Source organism: Lissotriton helveticus, chromosome 3_2 (genome assembly GCF_964261635.1).
Source record: "Lissotriton helveticus chromosome 3_2, aLisHel1.1, whole genome shotgun sequence".
Classification (NCBI taxonomy): domain Eukaryota; kingdom Metazoa; phylum Chordata; class Amphibia; order Caudata; family Salamandridae; genus Lissotriton; species Lissotriton helveticus.
The window spans coordinates 499,879,666-499,899,684 of NC_136062.1; the positions used below are offsets into that span (position 1 = coordinate 499,879,666).

General features: G+C 46.8%; 1 protein-coding gene across 1 annotated transcript in view; it reads left to right on the forward strand.

The window, feature by feature from the left end:
* LOC144826180 (uncharacterized) overlaps positions 1–15,785 on the forward strand; it is a 215,762-nt gene extending 199,977 nt beyond the window's left edge. The window contains exon 8 of the mRNA XM_078684574.1: positions 15,148–15,785. Coding sequence (XP_078540700.1) covers positions 15,148–15,243 — 96 coding nt within the window. The 3' untranslated portion in view covers positions 15,244–15,785. The remainder of the gene's footprint in view (positions 1–15,147) is intronic.
* The last annotated feature ends 4,234 nt before the right edge of the window (positions 15,786–20,019 follow it).

Here is a 20,019-nt window from a genome sequence, read left to right on the forward strand (position 1 = left end):
GGTTACGGAGGAACTCCCTGCAGTTCAATGGAGGGAAAACTGAGGTGCTATATTGCTCCTCTGCGAAGTTGCTCACACATATACCGGTGGAGTGCAGGCTTACCCCTGAGGAGGATCCGTTGGTCTCTGCCAGCACGGTACATAATTTGGGGATCCTGATAGATAAGAATTTCAAATGGAATCACAGGCAAACAAGACAGCCAGCGTGTGCTTTGGTCTGATGCGTATGTTGCGTTGGATACTTCCAGTACTTCCTAAGGACTCGCGTTCCCTTGTAGTAAGAAGCACAGTGTTGAGCAGACTGGACTACTGCAACTCCTTGTATTTGGGGGCTCCACAGTATATCTTTCAGGGGTTGCAGAGAGTCCAGTCGGCAGCGGCAAAATTGGTGCTAAATAGACAACGCGGCTCCTCCACTAGTCTCGCTTTGAGAGATCTCCACTGGCTGCCTATCAAGGAAAGGGTTCATTTTAAATCACTCTGTCTGGTGCATAGAGCGGTACATGAACTGGGCCCAGTCCCATTACAGGAAAGGTTTGCCTGGTATCTCCCTAAGAGGCAGCTTCGTTCCTCTAGTGCTAGCCTGCTGGTAATTCCTAGATTCAAACGTTCTAGGATGGGGGAGGGCCTTTAGCGTGGCTGCTGCTCATCTCTGGAATGAGCTGCCACAGAGCATCAGACAGATTAATTTTCTAATTGAGTTCAGAAAGAGCCTAAACACATGGCTCTTTCCTAAAGCATGACTCCTCGCTGTTTAGTCTCTCCGGCCCCTTCACCTGATGGTTGTGTCCTTATATCTGAGCGCCAGGATGCCCGTAGGGTGGCAGTTTGCGCTATATAAGAACGCCTACAATTCCAATTACAATTTTCTCATTATCACAAGACCCCTCCACCACGATGGACAACATCCGCAGTAACATGATGAGCATCATCGACTGGATGAAAGACAACTGCCTAAACTCAACACAGACAAAACGGAAGTGCTGATTTTCGGAAACAACACCTCCCCATGTAACAACTCCTGTTGGATTACCGAACTAAGACCCTCACCCACTCCGACAGACCACACCCGCAACCTTTGCATCATCGTGGACTGCAAGCTCACCATGAAAAGCCAGAGCAACACAGTCTCCTCCGCTTGCTTCCTCACTCTTCGAATGCTCTGTAAGATCTTCAAGTGGCTCCCCATCAACACCAGACGCACCGTCACCAAAGCCCTAATCACCAGCCGGCTGGCCTACGGCAACACACTCTACATAGGAGTCACTTTGCACCTCCTGAAGAGACTGCAGACCAAGCAGAACTCAGCAGCTCGACCTCCCTGAGGAAAATTGAATTTTGCCCTGTCATGTGTCCCTACGTGTTCCCCATTATATGTTATATGTGCATGATCGATATGCATATCTACCCTCTTGACCGAATAAAGACGCAATTACTGTTGTGTCCAACGTTAGTATGCCAGTTATCCAGTCCTCCTGAAAGCAACAAGTATTAGGCCTATGTTGCCAACGTCTTTACCTTGTGCACGTTAATTCATCGAGTTGTCCCCGTTTCTAGGCCTCAAAGGGCCCGGACACCAGATTCGAGTCTCAAGTCTCCTGAAACCACTCCGAGGAGCGATGCAGCCCCTCCCGCATCCCTGACCCTTCACTTACTTTCTGCCAAGCAGCGCGGTGCCCGGCCTGGCCTGCCTGCCTGTCTGCCAAGAATATGTTATGCCTCTAGTTATCAGTTCAGCTCCCCGGCTTCACATTCCTAGCTAACGAACCGCATAAACATCTTCATCTATAAGTCTAGTCTTCCTGTCTCCATGCAAGAGAATTACTGAATTAATGTTCATAGAAGATTCATAGCACACGCAATACATAAAGAAATATATGCATTCACTAGCCTTAGTGACAAGTAGCCTTTGCCCTGATGACTTTTAGATTCTATCAACATGTTCTCCAAACACGAGATATCAGATATGCTATAGGTACATGTCGTCCTGACATCCCAGACTTTAGTCTCCTCTTCTAGTGCCAGAAGTCAGAGCCCCCAGCTCTCCCCAGTCACACGTCATGGCCCGTTTGCGCGCATCAGTAGGTTAAAGGTTCCAGCTGCCCAGGTAGCCCCCTCCATGTATCCACCCACTTATGACACTTCTGTGACGTTTACATCACATGTCTTCGTGCACGCCCTGTGCACGCCTTCTTTTCACGCCCATATGTTCTTATCTTTCGTTTGTCACTTGCTACGCCTACTGTATTCAATGTAATTGTACTGTTTTACTATATATACTGTATGATGTTAATAAGATATTAGACTGTCATTCCTGTCCCTTCCTGAACCTTTGCAGGTGATGGAACCCGATGGTCCATTGGCTCGAGCCATCTGATTAAAGCCCTTCTGACTCAGACACCTCGGATTCTGCCTCTTATTTATTGAGCTATCCTTTTTCAGTTAATGCATAGAAAAATAGTACCGGTAATTATTTATTTATTTACCACATCCCGATAAGGACCCACATCCCCCCAACCTCAAGAAGCTCCACTGGTCCCCACCCAGAACAGATGTCAATTCAAGATGCTGATCGACACCCACAAGATCCTACACAACCAAGAAACAGCGTAGATCAACCACGGCCTTAACTTCCTCCAACCCTCCAGAGACCTCAGCTCTGCCTCCCTCGCTCACCCCTCCCCCGTATCCACCGAAACAACATTGGAGGACGCTTCTCATACCTCGCTCTGAAGACCTGGAACAAACTCACCCTCCGGAAATCTGGCTTCTTGCTGGAGTCCAGGAAAGGACTCAAGATCTGCTGGTGCAACGGAACCTACCCGCTGCAGGGATCTCAGGGGCTGGAGACCTCACGGGTGTCCAGCCACGCTTTATAAATCCTGTTTGATTGATTGATTGAACAGTTACGGCAGGTCCGTACACCCAGGTGAAAGCAGCACCAGTGCCACTAATAGTTACAGGAGGGACGAGGTGGTGGCAGTCCCTTCCCTTATTTCTTCTTAGGCACACCACTCCGAGAGGTACAGAGGTTTGGTATGGTAGCCCGAGTGCATGGGCTTGTTTGGGGTAGGATGGAGGAAGTTCTACCCCTCTCCCTTCGCCCACAGTCTCTGCTGTTTCTGAATTACTTCTACAGCAGGAATGAAAGAGGAGGAAGCCTCCCCACTCTGTTTCTGTCAGAGAGTGTGCTAAGCCTGCTTGATGTTGCAGCGCGACCAGCACGACTGCGCGCTCACTGATGTTTTACCCCTGTGCACAAAGGGTGCACTCATATGTATTGCAAGTGCTCACTCCACTGTGTATCCAATAATGAGCAGGCCCATATACTACCTGTCACATGTTACATACATCCCATAGTGTAATATCATGCTTACATTTTTGTTTCCCGTTTTGAGGACATTACATCATTTCCTTCCACTTGAAAAGCATAGCTGTCAAGTTTTCAGGGTGCATATGTGTGGCATATGCATGTTTGTAGTGGGTCTGCCTGTCTCATGTGTGACATGATTCTTTGAGTGACATGTTGTACAAGCTATTCAACAAGAAGACTGATACAATGCTGAGTTTGAGGCATGAGTGGATGTACACACGCATGCTGGGCATAATACTGCCATCTAGTGTTGGGCTCGGATGTATGCAAGTTGTTTTTCTTTAAAAAAGTCTTTAGAGTCACAAGGTAAGGTGACTTCTCTCGCTTGTGATATACATTGTCATCGACTCCATTTTTAGATTGTTTTCTTCCACTGTCAGGTTCTGACGTGCTCTACTTCGACTCCATCGTGGTGCATTGTTCTCGGTTCCACGATTACTACTTCCGTTGGTATTGTTATTGATCCAGTTCCTATTTCCCTTCCGTTCAGATCGATAACTTGATCGATTTCTTCTATCGAGGCCCACGTGGGCCTTCGATGCATTCTTCGATCCTTAGGCGCAGCTCCCCCCACCCCCTTTTCGGTACACAGACATAATATCGACTCCAAAATATCGTTTGGACATAATATCGACTCCAAAATATCGTTTGGAGAAAATATCGACAGGACAGAATATCGACAGCCAAAATATCGTTTTTAAGGTAAGTGAAGTAATATCGTTTTTAAGGTAAGTGAAGTAATATCGTTTTTATTTTTAGGGTTCAGGGTCAGTTTTGGGTTTTTGGGTAAAGGGGTATTTTTAGGGTTCAGGGTCAGTTTTGGGTTTTTGGGTAAAGGGGTATTTTAAGGGTTCAGGGTCAGTTTTCAGTTTTTGGGTAAAGGGGTATTTTTAGGGTTTAGGGTCAGTTTTCAGTTTTTGGGTAAAGGGGTAGTTTTAGGGTTCAGGGTCAGTTTTCAGTTTTTGGGTAAAGGGGTATTTTTAGGGTTCAGGGTCAGTTTTCAGTTTTTGGGTAAAGGGGTATTTTTAGGGTTCAGGGTCAGTTTTCAGTTTTTGGGTAAAGGGGTATTTTTAGGGTTCAGGGTCAGTTTTCAGTTATTGGGTATTATTTTATTATATTTTATTACTATATATATATGTTTAATAAATATGAAATAAAAAAATATTTATTTAACTTTCATTAATTATTTAATTATTATAAGTTAATTTAAGTAATTTTAAGTATATTTTAGTAATTAATTATTAATATTAATTTAATTTAACACTGTTTTTAGTAAATACGATATTTTTTACAACTATATTTTTGTAAACGATATTTTGTACTCGATATTTTTGTACTTACCTGTTTGTACATACAAACTCGATATTTTTGCTGTAGATATTTTTTCCTCGATATTTTGGGTAGTCGATATTTTGGTAGTCGATATTCTTTCAGTGATCCCCCATTTTCACATGGTGGTGGAACGGACACTTTTCTGCTACTGTCCTCGGTGTCACACAAAATACCTTTGGACCTATCTCCATCAGGTCTGTAATCCGGTGGAAGAGATCGGCACCTTCCAAAAACACCTGATGATCCATCCCCATACAGGCCAGATAATCTCTTGCGCTTCTGTTTCGGCTGCCCAACCATCTAAAAGGCAAGTGTCCTGGGAAGAGGCCTTAGACTTGCCACCTCCACCAAAGCTGAGGAGAATGGACCAGGCTACAAGGTCTGTATATTTAACGTTTCCACCACCGCCTCCTGCTCCACAACTCTCACCCTCACCGCCTGCTTCACCAGTTGACCTTAGATCCTACACACTTCAAGGGTCACCTCATTCTGATATAAGGGGACAGAGCCATGGGGATGCCTTTGACATCCCACCACAGGATGATCCCTGGGATACCTATGATACCGACCTACCGGAAGGTACAGCTCCTGACCTGTACCCTGCAAAACCCTCCCTGCCCGATGAGCCCCCTCTTACCACAATCTCATTGGTAGGGCTGTTACTGTCCATAAAGTGTCTGCACACTGAGCCTTTAGAGGATTATTTCCTTTTTGATACTCTTTCATCCACGCAAACTGTGGAGAAGTGTGGCTCAGGGGTTAGAGGCAGCAGACCCGGAAGCTGAGATCGGTCCTGGACCAGGGTTCAATTCCCCGCCTCGGCGGGTCTTGGGCTAAAAATTCCATGGACTCGATAATTCTCGCCCCGGTGCCTCCTCGACTCACGGGTTCACACTCTGCGACTCTGGGCAATAGCTTGCTTAATCTCCACAACGGCCCCTCGCGGCGGGATGCCTGACTTTCACCTTGTGGATACCCTGCTATATCACAGGGGAATACCAGGAAGGGTTCCCTAAGCAAGCGCCGGGAAACCCACTGCGGGTAGCTGTGCGCTATATAAGCTCAACTACACACACACTGATTCTTTAGAGGATTATTTCCTTTTTGATACTCTTTCATCCACGCAAAACTCCACTTAGTACCTCTGAATGCCTCAGAGGCATGCTCCGTCACACCCCATACATTATCTACAACCCAGTTTGAGTTTATGCATTCCACCAAGGGTAGATGAGACGTACAAGGCTTCCCCAACTGACCCATTCTACATCAGGGGCCAGCTTTCACCGGACTCTTTGCTGGTAACTACTCCACGCAAAAGAGCCAACTCACATACCACTGGTGATGCGCCTCCACCAGACAAGGAGAGTAAGAAAATAGATGCTGCAGGCAAGAGAGTAGCTACGCAGTCAGCCAACTATTGGCAAATTGCCAATTACTTTGGACTGCTTTCCCGATACAACCATGGTCATTGGGATTAAATAGAGGAACTCGTCCAATATCACCCATATGTAGATAAAAAAAGAGGCTATGAGATCATCTCTGAAGGGAGGCAGACCTCAAACAACACCATACGCTGTGCCTTAGATGCTGCGGATACTGCTGCTAAGGGGTTAACTCCACTGTCTTTCTGCGTAGGCGTGCATGGATTTGTGTTTCCAGTTTCAAACCAGAAGTCCAGCAAAACTTACTTAATCTACCTTTCGATGGGAAACACCTTTTTGAGGGGCAGGTAGATAATTTGATAGAAAAAAAACAAGGACGAAACAGCAAAAGCAACGAGTGCCCTACAGACCCCTTCACATTGCAGCTCTTTCCCCACACATCCTATCGTAGAGGTTCCACACCACTCCCCCAGAAACCTCCACATCATACTAATGGCCACAATCCCAAAACACCTCTTCTAGGGGCTATTTTCGACGCTCGTACAGAGGGAGCAATTCAAGAGGCAGATGTAGAGGTGGATCGCCCAAAGGAGCTGCTTCACCACTAAGCCCTGACCTATCACTCATTCCCTCCCAACCACCCAACACCAGTCGGGGTTCATCTCCAAAGGTTATTTGCTGCTTGGCGGAATGTCACCTCTGACTAGTGGGTGTTGGATATTATCCAACATAATTATTGTCTGCAGCTCACTTACACACCTCCAAACATTCCATCACGCAGACACAATCTCTCCCTATATCACTAAAGGTGACTTAGAGAAGAGGTCTTAGCGCTCCTCCACAAAGGAGCCATAGAACCCATCACTCACCATCAACAGGGTACAGGGTTTACTCGCTATACTTCCTCATTCCCAAAAAGGACAGGCGCTTCACACAAATTGTAGATCTCAGAAACCTGAACAAAAACATCCTCTCATAGCACTTTCACATGGTCACACTTCAAGATGTCATTGCGCTACTACAACAAGGTGATTTTATGGCCATGCTCAACCTCAAGGACCTCCATTTCCACATTTCAATCCATCCGACACATCGCCGGTACCTCCGATTTGTAGTAAGCGGACAAGTTACCAATTCAAGGTACTCCCTTTCGGAGTCACTACCGCATTCAGGTTCTTCACCAAGTGCCTTGCAGTGGTGGATGCTCATCTATGCAGTCAGGGAGTTCACGTCTTTCCATAGCTGGACGATTAGTTTATCAAAAATTCCACGTATCTAAAATATCACCCTCACTTTCAAACCACCATCAACCTACTTCACCAACTAGATTTTTCCATCAACGCTCTGAAATCCCATTTCTAACACCTTCAGATCCAACCTTACCTAGGGACATTCCTCAATTCAAAGAAAGGCACAGCCTACTCAAATGCTGCCAGAATACACTCATTTTAGGCACTCAGCCCTCTGTTTCAACCAAATCAAGAGGTTACAGTCAGGACAGTGATGCATCTCCTCAGCATGATGGATGCTTGCATAGCTGTAGTACCTCAGACAACGTTACGCATGCGTCCATTACAGGAGTGCTTACCGCACCAGTGGTCGCAAGCGGAGGGTCAATGAGAAGATCTCGTGTTGGTCGGCCGTCAAGCTTGCCACACTCCGCAGTAGTGGAACACCAACCACCTCTTAAAAGGACGGCCATTCCTGGACCCAGTTCGGCACAAGACCTCCATCACGGGGTGGGGAGTGCATTCAGAAACTGTTACTGTCCAAGGTCACTGAGATCCCAATCAATGACTTCTCCACAGAAATCTCCTAGAGTTACCAGCTGTTCACCTCCCACTGAAAGCTTTCCCACCTCATCTAATTGACAAGTTAGTCCTCATCAGGGCAGACAACATGACAGTCAGGTGTTACCTCCAGAAATAAGGGGGAACCAGATCCTCCCAGCTGTCTCATCTGGCCCAGAACATTTGGAAATGGGCACTCCCATCACAAGATCCACCTCTTAGCAGAATACGTGCCGGTAGTGGACAACGATTTTGACGACCTCCTCAGCAGGATGCCGCAACAAGTCCACGAGTGGGAACTCCACCTGCAAGTCCCCCACCACTACTTTCAGCCTTGGGGACTACCAGAGAAGGACCTCTTCACCACAGCAGAAAATGCCAAATGCCCAAACTTCGCCTCCAATTTCCCCCACCCACAGTCCAAAGGCCATGCACTATGTTTTTGGTCAAGTAGTTCACCTTCCACATAGCCATGTCTTCACTGGGCATCTCGATGGTGCGTCGAAGGATTGCTGCACAAAGGGTTTAACGATGAGGTGTAACCTCACAGTAGGGCTGCGTGAAAGAAAGACCATCAGTGCACTTTGGATGAGTTAGTCAGTAGTTAAGCTTTTCCTCCGTTCCCTCTACTTCCGTTTGTGGTTCGGGAACTTCGACAGACATCTCTCACTCTCATCCTAGTGGCTCCCACATGGGCACGACTGCTATGGTTCACCACCCTCCTTGAACTCTCGGTAGTACCACACCAGACATTCCCCAACAGGCCGGCCCTTCTCACGCCGAACCATGGAGGAATCAGGCACCCTGCTGCCAAGTCTCTCAACCTTGCGATCTGGCTCCTGAAGACGTAGAATTTGGGTACCCTAATCTCCCACCAGAATGTATGGACATTCTGAAAGAGGCGTGCAGGCCTACTAAATGTGCCTGTTATGACACTAAATGGAAAAGATGTGTTTATTACTGTCACTCAACACATATTGATCCCTTGGCAGCCAAAGTACAAGACATTGTCTGCTATCTCTTTCACATAGAAACTTTAGGTTTAGCTTTCACATCGATAAGACTACACCTAGCGTCTGTAGCTGGTTACCTTCAGAACAGGCAACACGTTTCCCTATTCTGAGTTCCTGTCATTAAAGGCTTCATGGAAGATCCTAAGTGTCAATTGTGAGAAGGTAGCCTGGCATATGATGTCCATTATTCTAGTGGGCACCTTGCACCAGTCTAAACGACCCTTATTGATGGTGGTTGTAAAGTCATCCTTAAAGACAAGCTATTCTAGTGGTAGCATGGACCAGCAGTCATAGGCTAAGACTTCAGAGAGCATGTGAAGCCAGTTGTTTTACCAATAATAATCCCTTGAATACCAAATGAAAGGACACCACACCAGGTATATATCAAATATATATAACCCAGCTAACCACTCTTCCGACCCGCTTCCGGCAAACGCCGTCAAAGCCCTTACTCCACTACTTCTACCTCTCTGGTCCAAGATCATAAACAGTTCACTTCAGCAAGGATGCATCCCAGACACCCTCAAAGTGGGCCAGGTCTCACCCATTCTTAAGAAGCCCACGGCAGACCCCACAGACCTAAACAACTATCGCCCTATCTCCAATATCCCCACCCTAGCCAAGTTGCTGGTAAAATGTGTGCACCTACAGCTAACCAAACATATCGACCACTTTGACCTTCTCAACAAACACCAGTCAGGTTTCCGTGCTGGCCATAGCACAGAATCAGCCATGACACACATCATCGATGATGCGCTGCAAGTACTTGACCAAAATAGATCTTGCCTACTCATCCTACTTGATCTCTCCTCTGCCTTTTACACGGTCAAGCACGCAAACTTTTTAGACCTCCTGAAACACAGAATGGGCCTATCTGGTGTAGTGCGGAGCTGGTTCACTTCTTTTCTCCAAAACCGGACACAACAATTCAAAGTCAATAACACCCTGTCCAAGCCCGTCCCAGTAACCCTGGGGGTACCACAAGGATCCGCACTATCCCCAACACCGTTTAATCTCTTCATGGAACCTCTCACCGAAATTCTACAATCCTCTAACGTGCAATATCACATGTACGCAGATGATACACAGCTATACCTCAAGATACACACCCTTGAGGACATCAAATTACTTAACACAGCTCCTAAGAATACCCAAACATGGCTGGCAGAAAATCATCTTAAATTGAACGCCCTCAAGACCGAATTCCTACTAATAGCTCTGCCAGCTCAAATCCCGAAAATGCAAAACTTGATCAAACATATCACGGCGTTTAACGTACAACCTACCATTGTGGACTCAGCGAAGTCACTTGGAATGACTTTAGACAGTAACCTTAACATGCAAAAACATATTAGCAATGCTACAAAGAGAGCTAACTTCCAGATAAACACTTTAAGGAAACTGAAACCCTTCCTGCCACATAATGACTTTCAGCAGGCAGTTCAAGCTCTGGTTATACCAAGAGTGGAATACGGTTGTGTCTCCCTATGTGGCCTACCCAAAGCATCAACTGCACCTCTCAGAGCCTCTATCAACGCCGCAGCAAGACTCATACTGGATCTAAACGTAGCTCCCACATCTCCCCGGACCTTCAATCCTTGAACTGGTTACCCCTTGAGGCGAGAATTCATTTGAAAATTGCGTGCATGACACACAGAGCCCTACATCAAAAGTCACCCAGTTACTTGGCACAGAAACTTACGATCTCTGGTGGGGCCAGATCCTCAAGAAATGCGGAAAAATTACTTCTGAAACCACAAAAATTCCAGAAGAAAAAAACTTATAACAGATCCTTCTCTGGGATGGCACCCAGAATTTGGAACGCCTTACCCCCAGAAACCAGACTTAACCCGTCCTATACTTCTTTCAAAAAGGAAGTTAAATCCATCCTCATGGCCCAATACACATGACTAGGGTCTGCTGAATCCCTGTAATGAGATGCTTTCGCGCTCTCAACTACAAGACACTTATTGATGCTAAATCTTATTATGCTGCTTTTTACTACATTTTATGTACATTTAATTTTACCTATTTCTGTTTCCTGTATAAGTAACATTTATTGTCTGTACAGCGCTCTGATATCCGCTAGGATCTTGTTCGCGCTTTATAAAACTCTCCAAATAAATAAATAAATAAATAAATAAATAAATAAATAAATAAATATGTATTTATTTCTAACACAACCCCTCTGCACTCTTTATAAAGTCAGAGGTCGAAGTACATCACAAGTTACTCAATTAGCATACGATAAGTTTGCACAAATACAGTTTTGCCCTAGGGGCCTCACAAACCATATACTAAGAAAGTTGTATAAGAACCACAACAGAAATAGTGTGTAGGCCTAGGGCCTAGGGAATCGCTGGGGCTACACTAAACAACCAAAGGTTAGGAAGTAGGAGGCCCACGGGAGACGCGTGCAGTGTGTGAACAAAGTCGTGAGTTACCATTGACTTACAATGGAGAACGTAAAAGTTATAAAGTTACTGATTTAGGGCACTTCCGGATGGACTACGACAAAACCCCTTTAGACTAGGACACTTGGAGTGTCAATACCCACGGGAGCACCGGAGTACTCGTGTTACCTCACCCAGGAAAGCCGGGGGCATAGGTGTCTTTTGGTGTCGGGTTTCGTCGATGTTTTTAATGGAGATCTGCAAAGAAGTGCTGCAGGCAGCCAGAGGAAGAGTGTCCGGGTGGATCCAAGGGTGGATCGAAGATGTGAGGAACCTAAAAGCAGAAGGGACAGAGTCTGGGTCAATAGCCAGTGACCAGGAAAGTACCAGGAAGGAACCAGGCGTTGTCGCGATGATCTCAGGTGAGGTGAAGCTCGTCTCTGCAGCCACAAGGACCAGGAGGTGTCGACGATGACCAGGAGCTGGATTCGAGCTGTCCCACGAAGGATCTAGTTGACTGCAGTATCGGTATCCGGATTGGACCCAACAAGCCTTGGCAACCGCAACCCACGCAGGAAGTGTAGATTTGCTTCGAGTCAGACCAGCAAGGTCTGAGGAGCTTCTCCTTTGCAGGGAAGCTGGAGCAAGCCTGGAGCAACCAGGAAAGCAGATTGGTTTCAAAGGATTGTCTTCAGGAGGCTCACTAGCCAACGGGCTAGCAACCGGGAAGACGCGTCGAACTGAAATGCAAGAGCGGGCCCCACGCGGCACTCGTGGAGTGTGGAGGGCTGAGCTTCGGTGCAAATGGTGCTCGGGTCTGGGGCTTATCATACCCCAATGCACAACTTCGAGTTACCTTAGGAGTCGATGCAGTTAGCAAAATGCAGGATGTCCAGGGTGTCCGGTCCCACGTCTCTCGTGTTTGCCACGGCTCTCAGCTTTGCTGTGGATGTGGGTCGGAGTCAGAGAAGTCTGGAAGTCCAGTTCCTGCGTCGCTGAGTCTTTGGGTTCCGTCGGGAGCGTCAACAAAGCAGACCAGCAAGTTACTGATGGTGACTGTTTGCACAGGGTGGTCACTCCTTGACCACAAGGGAGATGTCTTCCGTCTTCTAGTCAAAATAGAATGTCGAAGGTCCAAGAGCTCTGTATCAGAGTTTCGTTCCAGGATAATCTAAAGTCCTGGGGACACAGCTCCTATCTTTATACTGATTTTAGGGGCTGGATTACCTGCTAGGTCCCTCCTTTCGGTGGACCTAAGAAGGGGGTGGTTACACCCCTTTTCCTTTATCCAGTCTCGTGCCAGAGTGGGGCAGGAGTGCCCTAGCAACTGGTTTGAACCGGGCTATGCATGGAGCACCTTGTGTGCCCAAGGCAGTGTCTCAAACAGCATCTGTTGCTGTAGCCCTCACTGTCCCAATACACATCTGCCTGTCTGGGGAGGTGCTGGCACCTCCCTGGACAGGAAGCCTATTGTCCAGGCCTCCCCTGCCGGAGCTTCGTCCAGCAGCAGGAGGTCAGACTTGTGTCTGTGGCAGCAGCATCCATTTTGTGATGCTGGAGCTCTGTTTAACTTTAACCGGGTAAAGCAGTAACTACATGTCTTCTCCCTCTAGAAGGGTGGAATGCTACCCCCACCACCAGAACTGGTGGGGGGGGGGTAGTATTCCAAAGTGTTTGACACCTTACACGACATGTTTCGATAAAGCCAAAACAAAGTTAGCATTAACCGCTAGGATTATAATGCATTTAAGAGTATATGGTATGGTTATAACACAGAACAGCTATAACGAGATGGTTCCGAAAGCTGTAGAGGAGCTCAGCTCATGCTAGGGCACCCTCTCACATAAAACCAAGCACTCTGCCTCCAGGGTTGTCGAGGCCTACCATAGGAGTGACTTATAGATGCCTATGTGTCTATATTGTGTGTATATATATGGTAGATATAGATATATTATATCTAAGTAAGGGGTGATAACACCACCTTACCCAAGCTGAGTGAGCAGCCTGTGGTGTCAGTTTGGATGGCCAGCCAGGGGTGGCATAATACATGCTGCAGCCCCTGGTAGGCCTTGGATGCACCTATGCCCTGGGTACCTAGGGTACACTATACAGGAGCTCACAGAAGTGACCCAATTCCCAATCTGGTATGTACCTAAAGTACATGGTATCAATTTAGAGAGAGAACCGCTGGGCTGTGGGTCTGATTAGCAGGCCCACAGCCAGACTAAAGTCTAAAAACCAGAAAATCACAGCAAAAAGTGGGGGTGACCATAGGAAGCAGACCCTACTCTCCTACATCAATCCTCCTCTGTTCCCTCCAGCCCTGATATGAAATCGTAACATTGTATTGACTAGATTAAAGAACCCGCCGTTCTGACACCTGCACTCGTGCACCCACCAGTTTTTAATCTGGAAGGGAACATTTCTGGTCACCATCACTTACTTTACATGCGTCAGTGAGCTTCAGGAAGAACCCTGCTCCAAACGTATAAAGATATGGTTGTGCTCCGCACCAACATTACGTTTCTCCCAAACATGATTTTACACTTTCACTGAACCAATCTACTGAACTTCCTGTATTTTTCTCTCAACCTTACTCAGTGTCAGAAAGGGCTCTTCACGCATTACGTGTTAAATGAGCCCTGGTATTAAATTGACAGAACTAAATCGTTTAAGTAAACAAAACAGCTTCCTGTTGCTTTCTCAAAACCCCATACAGGGAAAGCCATTTCTAAATCAGGCATTGCTAGATGAATTATTAAATGCATCCAAACATGCAGTCTTAAAGCTAAATGGGCTTTAACTATCGACTTTAACTGTCCCTCCTGGAGCCCGTCCCTCTACGTCAAAAGGTGCCTCTGTGGCCTTTCTTGAGAACATTCCTATCACTGACATTTGTAAAGCAGCTACATGGTCCACACCACATACGTTTACACAACACTGCTGCCTGGATGTACAAGCTAATGTTGGTTAGGTTGTTGTACGTACACTGTTCCAAACCACTACAACTTCCACAGGCTAGCCACCGCTATTTTGGGGGGACTGCTTTACAGTCAATTCACAGCATGTGTAACTACAGAAAATGTTACTTAGCCAGTAAGCATCTGTTTGTGGCATGTAGCGCTGTAGACTCACATGTGCCCACCCTCCTCCCCGAACATCTGTGTTACTTGCAATCAGTTTAATATTTCTAACTCTCCTCTTTGCATGGACATCTCTCTATACTAAGCTTCACTTCACATTTTAGCCATGCAGGAGAACGTTCTAACAACGGAGTCTATGACCATGTATGTTCCCAGCGAGAGGAGGATTCACAATTCCTTGTGACTCAAAAGAATTTCTTAGAAGAAAAACAACTTGCACACATCCAAGCCCAACACTAGATGGCGGAACTATGCACAGCTTGTGAATCTACAGCAAAGCATGCCACGAGCAGATGCTTACTAGTTAAGTAACATTTTCTTTTCCAGCCCTGTTTTATCAGTGTGCCCTTAGGAGTAGACATTATGTAGGTGACTTCCCTCAAATATCGTCAGACTAGCCTATCAGTCATTAGCCTGGAACGTGGGTTCCATGTGTGTGTAGTCATTCTCATCTGATGTCATTAGCTGTCAAAACGGGTTCTATGTATGTGCAGTCAGTCATTTGATGCGATTAGCCAGGACTGTGGGTTCTACGTGTGCCTGTCTAGTGGGGATAAAAACAAGACACTGTTACAAAATGTCACTCCTTGCCTGTTGAGGTACAGACTTGAACTCTCTAGCTCAGCAAGTAGTAGTGCACCTCACTTGCCTAAAGTAGTATTTCTTGACACTTCTTTGGATTTACAATACTGGTGACTTGACTTTCTTTATAATTGAACAGGTGAGGAAAGACGGAGCAGAAAAAGAAAAAAAGCTGGTGACTCTGCGGTGTGTGCTGAGGAGAACACAGCGTGCAAAAATATACCTAAAAAAGTGAAAGCTGCAGTGATGAGGAGCGCTGTGAAGGAGACTGACATTAGTCAAGGCGCTAGTGGTTCCATGCCTTCACAACATTCCAAAGACGATAACACAACGTCCAACATACAGAACTCCAACAAGAGCAAACTGCGGAACACAAATCTTGCGTGTCGGCCAAACGTCCAGAACAGTGATGGAGCACATGCATGTACTGTGTGTCAGAAGCCCTTTGCAAGAGTCTATCATCTCCGCAGGCATGAGCGAGTCCACTCTGGAGAGAGACCGTATCACTGCACCGAGTGTGAGAAGAGCTTCACTCACAAGCACCACCTCACGGCTCACCAAGCCTCGCATGGGGGAGCAAAGCCTTTCCACTGCGGCCAGTGCGGCAAGAAGTTCAGCTCGAACAGGAACCTGAATAAACACCGCATGTGGCAGCATGCACAGAAAAACTCTGGTCGTCGTCTTCGCCCCTATGTTCGGTCAAAACTTTGACAAATAGCTACATTCTGTCATTTTACTGAACCAATTGTGCAAAGACGTAATGTGTGTTTGATGGATACCACATACAGGGCTGCTCCTGTGGTGGGCAGAAACTAAAATGTGGAACCACAAAGAAGTTATCCAGATGTAGCTGTTTCAAGGGCGCATCAGTTTGATGCTGTAGTTGGACAAGATAACTGTGAGCAAGTACTTGGAGGTTTCCTTCCCTATTGCAGCCAGTGAAGGCATGTGGGCTGCTGAATTCATATCTTTGCATAGATCGCCACCTAGTGTTGGGTCCGGATGATTGCACTTTGTTGTCTTGGAACAGTCTTCGTAGTATCACGAGATAGGTGACTCCTCCCTTGGACCATAGTGCGCATGGGCATCCACTCCATCCTTAGATTGTTTTTTTCCGCCATTGGGTTCGGATGTTATTTCCTACACTCCAGCTCGGAATCGAAACTAACTACTCCCTAAGGCCAAAAGGCCTTCGAACTCGACGGTATTGTTTTCGCTCGGTACCCCTCGACTCCATCCAGCTTTTCATCTTGATCCGGTCGTCGACGCGGGCCGTTGGTCGTTATCGACGCCACGTGCGACTTCCGTCGATGGAAAGGAGTCCTTTTAAAAGGTGCCCACAATGCCACTCAAAGTTCCCACATACTGACAAACACACAGTATGCAACAAGTGTTTGTCACCTGAACACAAAGAAGAGGATTGCCCGGCGTGTGCCCAATTTCGATCCAAGAAAACTATCCGGAATTGACGTGCTGCCAGGTGAGAGATGCAGAAGTCGGCACCGGAACCTGAGCATATCTTTGAGGATGACCAAGAGCTTCCCGAAGCTGCCGACTCCGATCTCGAGATCGTCACCATTGAGGACCAATCGGACTCCGATGACCAGATCACACCGGGGCAAATAACTGTGAGTACCCCGCCCCCCACTCCACTCAGCCCAACAAAAAAGGCTCTGGTCGAAGCATCGCCGAAAGGCCTTAGCCAAGATCGAGACATTCCTTCGGAGACCCCACCTCTCGGCATGGCTCCGAAGCACAAACAAATGCCTTCAAGTAGCTCAGGCCTGAAGACAGCCATCGAGCCAAAAAGAGTCCTCCAACCAAAGGTCATCGAACCAAAAAAACTTGTAGACCCGAAGGGCGCACAACCAAAAGAGGTGGCCTGACCGAGGATCATCGACCCAAAAAGTAACGTCGTCGATCCAAAGGGTGTATAGCCTAAGAGAGCTGTCGACGCCGAAAGACCATCGGCACCGAAACCCTCGGCACCGAAGAGCGTCACACCGCAAAAACACTCGGCACCAAAAGGCTTGGCACCGAAGCCATCGGAACCGGAGACATCGGAACCAAAGAAAATCGTACAACCGAAAAAGGTCGTCGATCCAACCGATACAGACGGACCTAAAAAGCCTGCCAAACACAAAAAAAAGACAATCGACCCAAAGAAACAGCAGGCTTCGGACAAAAAACGTACCGAACCAAAAGCCCCGGTCAATCCAAAACAAGTCGCTGAGCCTAAAAAGGCCGCCGATCCAAAGAAAGACTCTAAAGCCAAGGAGCGCTTCGAACCAAGAAAGGTTATCGAACCTAAATCAGCTGTCGAGCCCAAGGGAGCTCCGACACCAAAAAACACAGAGCCACAGACTCCAAAAAAGGTTCATAAACCTAAACCCTTGACGCCAAAGCCACGGACTGTCAAGGAAGAACTACTACACCCACATCCAGTGTCCGAGGAGCAAGCTAAATTATATATCGATCCAGATACAGGACACGTTATAGTCTACCACCGGAAGAAGAGGCCTTTACCACAATACACTCCTTCTCCAGTTCCTCCAAAGAAAAAATACTTTGGCACATCTCCCTCAAGGCCTTTCACTCCTCCTCCTTTTCTGCCTGATATGCCTTTCGTTCCTTACTCTCCCACACACTCTGATCACAATGAGGGAGAGGGCATGGGAGAAGATCCTCAATACAATTATGATGACACTGGGGATCCTGATCAACAAGATAACACATAGGATGACCAAGATGATGACGACCAACAGCCCATCCCAGATACTTCCCCATACCCAACAAAACCATCACCTACAGATGACACAATCGTGTTTAATCAGATTATAGACAGGGCAGCTAAATATCACAAGTTAGATATGCACACTGACCCTATAGAGGAAGATTTCTTGTTCGACACCTTCCCCACTTCTGAGAAAAATGTCAAAACTCTTCCAATGCTTAAAGGGGTCCTCAAGCACGTGCCAGATATCTTTAAAGATCCTGCTAGGGCACAAGTGCTCAATCCAAGAATAGAGAAAAAATATAAGGCAGCACCAGCAGACTCTACTTATATAAAACACCAGTTGCTTTTAGATTCTTTAGTCGTTGCAAACGCTCGTAAACGAGCCAATTCGCAAACAACAGGAGACGCTCCCCCTCCTGATAAAGAATCAAAAATTTTAGAAGCATCAGGAAAAAGGGTAGCTTCACAAGCTGCTAATTCTTGGAGAATCGCTAATACACAAGCTCTATTAGCGAGATATGATAGAGCACACAACGACCAACTCGAAACTCTAATGCAACACCTACCAGAAGCCTTTAATGCGCAGGCCAACGACCTCATTCAAGAAGGCAAATTCATAACAAACAACTCCATCAAATGCGCGCTAGACGCAGCCGATACTTCGGCCAGGTCTATCAACACCAGCGTTCTACTGCGCAGACACGCATGGTTACGCATATCTGGATTTAAGAACAAGGTGCAATCCACCACCCTCAATCAGCCAGTAAACCAAGACTTTCTCTTTGGCCCTGCAGTTGACACCATTTTAGATAAAATGAAAAAAGACACTGAAACTGCCAAATCAATGGGGGCGCTTCAGTTCCAACAACACCGGGGCTCCTTTCGTCGCTCCTCATATAGAGGTGCAGGAAGGGGCAGCACTTTGCAAAGCTACTCCACCTTCAAATCAAATACACAGAGCACTTTTAACAAAGGCTCCAATAGAGGTGGTTACAGAGGAAACAATAATAAGGGCAGAGGACGTGGAGGCAATAACACCGGAGCCTCCACTGCCACCAAACAGTGACTTCACCACACTCCCTCCAGAACACACAACACCTGTCGGAGGCAGAATCAATCAGTTCCTACCTGTCTGGAACGCAATTACCACAGACAGGTGGGTGAGACAAATCTTCCAGTATGGTTATTGCCTGGAACTCACTTCTATTCCACCCAACATACCACCCAAACACCGTCCTATGTCCAAAGAGCACATAACACTGTTACAGCAAGAGGTCCAATCCATGCTACAAAAGGGCGCCATAGAGCCAGTCCCTTTTCAACACCAGGGAACAGGAGTATATTCTCTATACTTCCTAATTCCCAAAAAGGACGGGTCACTCAGACCCATTTTGGACCTCTGACCTCTGAACCAATACATCCTATCAGAGCACTTCATATGATAACCTTACAACAAGTTCTCCCACTGCTTCGGCAGGGCGACTTCCTTGCCTCATTAGACCTCAAAGACGTATACTTCCACATTCCTATACACCCAGCTCACAGGAAATATCTCAGGTTCACAATACAAGGGCAACACTATAAATTCAAAGTTCTCCCCTTTGGAGTAACTACAGCTCCAAGGGTGTTCACCAAGTGCCTAGCTGTAGTGGCAGCACACCTCAGGCGGCAACACATCCACGTGTTTCCCTATCTCGACGATTGGCTCATAAACGCCAAGTCAAACATCCAATGTGCAAGTCATACGTCAAAACCCTCCAGCTGCTGAACAGTCTGGGTTTCTCAATAAATTACCCAAAATCTCATCTGCAACCCTCCCACATACAACAATATCTGGGAGCTACAATAGATACATCAGTAGCAAAGGCATATCCCAATCCAGTCAGGATAGCCAACATGCAGACACTAATCCAAAGGTTTCAGCCACAACACTCCCTACCAGCTCGAGTGCAACTCATAGGCATGATGGCCTCCTGCATATTCATTGTCCCCCATGCCAGACTTTAAATGCGTTCATTACAAGAATGCCTAGCAAGGCAGTGGAACCAGGCTCAAGGACAACTAAAAGACCTCTCTGCAGTGGTGGAATCCACAAAACCTTTCCAAGGGGCGACTGTTTCAAGAGCCAGTTCCACAAGTAGTATTGACAGCGGACGCATCACTGACAGGATGAGGAGCCCACCTACATCAATACACAGTCCAGGGACTCTGGACAGCCAAGCAAAATACACTGCATATCAACCACTTAGAGTTGCTAGCAGTTTTCCTGGCACT